This window comes from Populus alba, chromosome 11, assembly GCF_005239225.2.
Source record: "Populus alba chromosome 11, ASM523922v2, whole genome shotgun sequence".
Classification (NCBI taxonomy): domain Eukaryota; kingdom Viridiplantae; phylum Streptophyta; class Magnoliopsida; order Malpighiales; family Salicaceae; genus Populus; species Populus alba.
In genome coordinates this window covers 23,301,428-23,308,371 of record NC_133294.1, presented here as the reverse complement: position 1 = coordinate 23,308,371, position 6,944 = coordinate 23,301,428, and the positions used below count along the sequence as shown (strand labels likewise).

General features: G+C 40.2%; 1 protein-coding gene across 1 annotated transcript; it reads left to right on the top strand.

The window, feature by feature from the left end:
• Nucleotides 1-808: 808 nt before the first annotated feature.
• LOC118029421 (receptor-like protein kinase BRI1-like 3) lies at nucleotides 809-6,115 on the top strand. The gene is made up of 2 exons (XM_035033296.2): nucleotides 809-1,548; nucleotides 1,689-6,115. The coding sequence occupies exon 2, from the start codon at nucleotides 1,984-1,986 to the stop codon at nucleotides 5,656-5,658; it is 3,675 nt and encodes a 1,224-aa protein (XP_034889187.1). The 5' UTR covers nucleotides 809-1,548; nucleotides 1,689-1,983; the 3' UTR covers nucleotides 5,659-6,115.
• Nucleotides 6,116-6,944: the final 829 nt, after the last annotated feature.

Here is a 6,944-nt window from a genome sequence, read left to right as displayed (position 1 = left end):
GGGGTGTGGTGGGGGGGAAGTAGTCAATAATATATAGTGACAAAAGGGGTGAGCTAGCTCGCTAGTGTCCCGTGCCATGCTGAGATGCATGTTGGGGCAAAGAGCTACAGTTTTCTAGTTATTATACATGATGAGTGCCTTGTAGTTTACTTAGAACCTAATTTAATCAAATTAGTCTGATGGGAAATGTGAAGAGAAAGGAAGTTTTGGATACGGACACTGTACAAGTGTACTGTGGAGAATTAATGAAGTGATAAATGGAATGGCTGTTTTTGGTTTCTAGCACTCTTTTTTTTTAAAAAAAATTGATAAAATAACATAATTGTAAAAAATCAGTAAAATAGAATAGTTTGTATGTGTTACTGTGATTAAGAAATGCTTGTTATTTAATTTGTTGCAATTTATAATAATATTATTTAAAAAAAAATTAAATGGATACGAGAGAAAAAAATAAAAGAAAAAATAAAACTATAAAACCATATTTAATGTTGATATAATTTAAAAGATCTTGCTGAAATAAATTAAAGGATATTAAAATAGATTATTAATAATAACTTGAGTGAATCATTCTGTAGATAATTTTTTTTTTTTTTAGTATAGTTAAATTTATAGATGTATTAGAAGATGCTTGTAATATTTAATGGGAGCTTCGTTCAACAATTGTTTTTTTAATCTGAATTATTCCTTCAGTTTTTTCAATTGATTAAACTATTTTTTTTTTTAAATCATAAAATATAAATAAATAGATAGAGAGACGTACAAGCAAGACAAAAACTCCTCTGGCTCCTGCTCCTGGTCCAAGAAAAGGTACACACAGTTTGGGAGAGAGAGAGAAGCACATCCAAAGTTTGACTGGACCCGAAAAATGAGAACAAAATTTTAAAACAAGTGGGGGGAGCAACAGATTCACATCTCCCACAATTCACTCTTCCCTTTTCCTTTTCTTTTCTTTTCTTTGCGCCCTCTCTCTCTCTCTCTCTCTCTCTCTCTCTGCTCCCTTGCCTGCCCCCGATGCACCACCATTCAACTTGTCCTCTTGAGAGACTCACTACTTCTAATATTCTATTCTCTCTCTCTCTCTCTCTCTCTCCCCCCCTTGTTCCTGAAATGTGTGTGCGTGTGAAGATGTCACTTTACTTGGTCTTAAGAACATGAATGAATGACATCTTTCCATTTCTTTCTTTAGTTTTTATGCCCACTTTCTTTCTTTCTTTTCATTTTCCCAAACGAAACGAAACGAAAACCCCCCCTTGCCGTGCACCTGGGCTGAGCAGCCTGCCTCAGCAGCCATACTTGTACTTGTTCTTGCCTTGCTTCCTTCAAGTGGTAATGCCATCGCTAGTACCAGGATATGTCTGTCACACGTCGGTAATGCTATCTGTCAACAAGTGACAGCCGACATTACTTTCTCTCTGCACATCGTACCCCTCCCCTCGCGCACACCCTCTTCTGTCTTCTTCCTTAACTGATCCTGTGATTTCCTTAGACTTAATTTGTACTCTACAAGCAACCATCACATCACCTTCCTCTACTTCATAACCACTCCAGGTAAGTAAATTTCTCCCCCCTCTTCTTCTCTTTTTTATTTTTCTGGGAAAAAGGTTTGGAATTTAGTCCCACACTACCTCTCTGTCGGTAAGGTTTCTTAATTTATTCTTAATTACTACTTTATTTTCTTTTATTTTCAGATTTTCAAGCAATAAGTCAAAGTTTGGAAATTTGGTGAAATATGAAACCCCAGAAGGAGATTTAATTAACAGCAGATCTCTGAATGCGCTGAGAAAATATGCTTCTTTGATTGCAAGGAAGATTCAGAGAAACTAACAGACAGAAGAAGGGAGTGATTAAGCTTTCATTTTCTCAAGATTGATTCAACTGCAATTATAATGCAGAGAGAGCTTTAGAGGGCTAAGTGAGAATCTTGCACGTTGAACCAAATCTGAACTCTCAGATTAACCCCAAAAGGCAAAAAATAAAAATAAAATGAAGAAACTCTGGAGGATATCATCACAAAGGCAACCACCCAAAGCCATGATTAGAATATTTGGTTATGTATTGCTGTTGCCGCTGTTATTTATGCCATCATCATCACAAGCCAGAGAGTTGTCTTCACAGCAAAGTAGCAATAATGAAGTTGTGGGGTTATTAGCCTTCAAGAAATCCTCTGTTCAATCTGATCCAAAGAACCTACTAGCCAACTGGTCTCCCAATTCTGCTACTCCATGTTCATGGTTAGGCGTCTCTTGCTCTCTTGGTCATGTCACCACTCTCAACCTCACCAAAGCTGGTCTCGTTGGAACCCTAAACCTCTATGACCTCACTGGGGCCTTGCAATCTCTCAAACATCTTTATTTGCAAGGAAATTCATTCTCTGCCACTGATCTTTCTGCTTCCCCATCCTGTGCTCTTGAGACTATTGACTTGTCTTTAAACAATCTCTCCGACCCTCTTCCAAGAAACTCCTTTTTAGAGTCTTGTATTCATCTCTCTTATGTTAATCTCTCTCACAATTCCATTTCTGGTGGTACCCTTCGATTTGGTCCTTCCTTGCTACAACTCGACCTCTCTCGCAATACTATTTCTGATTCTACCTGGTTGACCTATTCCCTTTCTACCTGCCAGAACTTGAATCTTCTCAACTTCTCTGATAACAAGCTTACTGGAAAACTTGGATCAACTCCCTCGTCTTGCAAGAGTCTATCCATTTTAGACCTATCATACAATCCATTCTCTGGGGAGATACCTCCTACTTTTGTTGCAGACTCTCCACCATCTCTCAAGTATTTGGATCTCTCACACAACAACTTCTCTGGCAGCTTCTCCAGCCTTGATTTTGGGAATTGTAGCAATCTTACTTGGCTCAGTTTGTCACAAAATAGGCTCTCTGGCAATGGATTTCCATTTAGTTTGAGGAACTGTGTGCTTCTGCAGACGCTTAACCTCTCCCGTAACGAGCTCAAATTCAAGATTCCTGGTTCCTTGTTGGGGAGTTTAACAAATTTAAGGCAGCTGTCTCTGGCTCACAATCTGTTTTATGGTGATATTCCTCCCGAGTTGGGACAGGCATGTCAAACTCTACAGGAATTGGATCTATCAGCAAACAAACTCACCGGTGGCTTGCCGCAAACTTTTGCATCGTGTTCTTCTATGCGGAGTCTTAATCTTGGCAAAAATCTGCTCTCAGGGGATTTCCTTAGTACTGTTGTGAGCAAACTTCAAAGTCTGAAATATCTGTATGTTCCATTCAACAACATCACTGGTACTGTGCCTCTGTCTCTTACAAAGTGTACCCAGCTTGAAGTGCTGGACCTCAGTTCTAATGCCTTTACTGGGGATGTTCCTTCTAAATTGTGCTCCTCGTCAAACCCCACCGCGCTGCAAAAGTTACTCCTAGCTGACAATTATCTATCAGGAAAAGTTCCACCAGAGCTTGGAAGCTGCAAGAGCTTGAGGAGCATTGATCTCAGTTTCAACAACCTAATTGGACCAATTCCCATGGAGGTTTGGACCTTGCCAAATCTCTTGGACTTGGTTATGTGGGCAAACAACCTCACTGGTGAGATCCCGGATGGCATCTGTGTTAACGGAGGAAACCTCGAGACTTTGATTCTCAACAACAATCTCATCACAGGAAGCATTCCGCAGTCCATAGGCAATTGCACCAATATGATTTGGGTTTCCCTTTCCAGCAACCGGCTTACCGGAGAAATTCCTGCTGGCATTGGAAATCTAGTTGACCTGGCTGTTCTCCAAATGGGTAATAATTCACTTTCCGGGAAAATACCACCAGAGCTTGGCAAGTGTCGGAGCCTCATTTGGCTTGATTTGAACAGCAACAACCTAACTGGTCCTCTTCCACCTGAGCTTGCAGGCCAAGCTGGTCTAGTTGTTCCTGGAATTGTTTCTGGGAAGCAGTTTGCATTTGTAAGAAATGAGGGCGGGACATCATGCCGAGGAGCTGGGGGATTGGTTGAGTTTCAGGGTATCCGGCCAGAAAGGCTGGAAAATCTTCCTATGGCTCACTCTTGCTCAACAACAAGAATTTACTCTGGCATGACAGTTTATACATTCACCACCAATGGCAGCATGATATTCCTTGATCTTGCCTACAACTCACTGTCAGGAGATATCCCTCAAAATTTTGGTTCAATGAGTTATTTGCAGGTCTTGAACTTGGGGCACAATAAGCTAACCGGAAATATTCCAGACAGTTTTGGAGGTTTGAAAGCAATTGGAGTTCTGGATCTCTCACACAATGATCTTCAAGGATTTCTGCCAGGGTCTTTGGGGACCCTCTCGTTTCTTAGTGATCTTGATGTGTCGAACAACAACCTCACTGGTCCTATCCCTTCTGGGGGGCAGTTGACAACTTTTCCTCAATCCAGGTATGAAAACAATTCTGGTCTTTGCGGTGTGCCATTGCCCCCATGCAGCTCTGGAGACCACCCCCAAAGTCTTAACACTCGGAGAAAGAAGCAATCTGTGGAAGTAGGTATGTTCATTGGCATCACATTTTTCATCTTGTGCGTCTTTGGTCTTTCATTGGCTCTCTATCGAGTGAAGAAGTACCAGCAGAAGGAAGAACAGAGGGAGAAGTACATCGAAAGTCTCCCAACTTCAGGTAGCAGCAGCTGGAAACTTTCAGGTGTCCCCGAGCCTTTGAGCATCAACATTGCCACATTCGAGAAACCTCTACGGAAGCTGACTTTTGCCCATCTACTTGAAGCTACAAATGGTTTCAGTGCTGATAGCTTAATAGGGTCTGGTGGGTTTGGAGAGGTATACAAGGCACAACTAGGAGATGGTTGTGTTGTTGCTATAAAGAAGCTGATTCATGTTACAGGACAGGGTGACAGGGAGTTTATGGCAGAAATGGAAACTATCGGGAAGATCAAGCACCGAAACCTGGTTCCTTTGCTGGGTTATTGCAAAATTGGAGAGGAGAGGCTTCTTGTGTATGAATACATGAAATGGGGGAGTTTAGAGTCTGTTCTTCATGACAGGTCGAAAGGAGGATGCTCAAGGCTTGATTGGGCAGCAAGAAAGAAGATTGCAATAGGGTCAGCAAGAGGCCTTGCTTTCCTTCATCACAGCTGCATACCTCACATTATCCACCGTGACATGAAGTCTAGTAATGTTCTTTTAGATGAAAACTTTGAAGCGCGGGTATCTGATTTTGGAATGGCAAGATTGGTGAACGCCCTAGAAACACATCTTAGTGTGAGTACACTTGCAGGAACTCCAGGTTATGTGCCCCCTGAGTATTATCAGAGCTTTAGATGCACATCAAAAGGGGATGTCTACAGCTATGGTGTCATACTTCTAGAGCTCCTCTCAGGCAAGAAGCCAATAGATTCCGCTGAGTTTGGTGATGATAACAACCTTGTAGGATGGGCAAAGCAGCTATATAGAGAGAAGAGATGCAATGAGATATTAGACCCTGAGTTGATGACACAAACATCTGGAGAAGCCAAATTATACCAGTATTTGAGAATTGCTTTTGAGTGCCTTGATGACAGGCCTTTCAGACGGCCAACCATGATTCAAGTTATGGCAATGTTCAAAGAGCTTCAGGTTGAATCTGAAAGCGATATCCTAGATGGTTTGTCATTGAAAGATGCAAGTATTGATGAATTCAAGGAGGAGTCTAGTTCATGATGTTTAGCCTTCGATTGGACTACAAGTTGTCTTTTGGCACCTTTAATGTGATTACCGACATGGAAGTAGTTATTTGCGCTGCTGAACTGGATATGGGCTAATCCTTCAAATTTCAGCTACTGTAAATAATAGAATGCTGAAATGACAGAGAAAAGTAGCCCGGAAACGGGGAGAGAACAAAGGAACAGGTCCTCCGGTCGCTAAACGATCAGTAACTTGATACTTTTTCCTTTTTTCCATTGATCATCATGGCTATTGCAAAAGACTTGAAACCTTGTCTCTTCACCACGAGCTTCTTATTCTGTCACAGTTTTGCTAACTGATGTTCCACTATTTGTTTGTTTATTTCCAATTATTGCTGTTTATAGGAAGCTATGATTTCAGAAATGAACACACTGTTTTGTAAAGTTGTAGTGATAGCATTGTTGGAAAGTAAACCACAGGAGTATTGCTTGCATTTAGTAGCTGATGACTAAATTTTATTTAGTTTTTGTAAACTGACAGTGGTGTGATGCTTGAACTTAACATTAAACTAAGTTTAAAAGACTTGGACTTGGTGTACAGCTCACCAAGTCTAAGTTGATGTATGCTAGACCCAATATGCTTGGACTTGATAGTTAGTACACAGGTGATATGGGTTTGGCATGTATGCCAAGTCCAAGATAACATGGATTTGATACACATATCAGACCTAAAGCATTTGAAGTTGGTTGTTAATCAAGTCCAAGATAATTACCAATCCTCCATTGGCATGTCTGGGAGAAGTGATTAACCTCATTTGGGTCTAACCTCAGGGAAGAACTCATTCTCTATAGACTTAGTTATATTTAATGTCTTAAACTTTAAATCTCTCTACACCTTTTTAGGTGTATAAAAGTCCTTCATGGATCTATCATATTCTTTTCAAGTAAGGAATATTTATCTTTTATTCGATACTATCAAGGTAATTACCCTGCAAATCTTTTTTTTGTGGACTATAAATACACCATAAGAGCTTTATGACAAAAGACTTACAATCTCCAATTCTCTATTGCATTTATATTTTCAGAGCATCTCTTTTTAAAATATTCTTGTATTTTTCTCTTTCTAAAAAAATACTTATTAAAGCATTAGAGAGTTTTCACCTCCACCAAAGAAGATCTTTTACAGGTACTAGCCATAAGCAACTTTGACTTATCAAAGGATCAAATATAAGCTATCGATTACCTTGGCTAGGAAGAATGGAGAAGATTGTCATGATCAATTGATCAGCCTGAGAGCCCTATTCTCATGCTAATTAGATTTTT

Excerpts from the sequence above, each read along its gene's own strand:
- LOC118029421 (XM_035033296.2), top strand. The coding sequence starts at position 1,984 with ATGAAGAAACTCTGGAGGATATCATCACAAAGGCAACCACCCAAAGCC.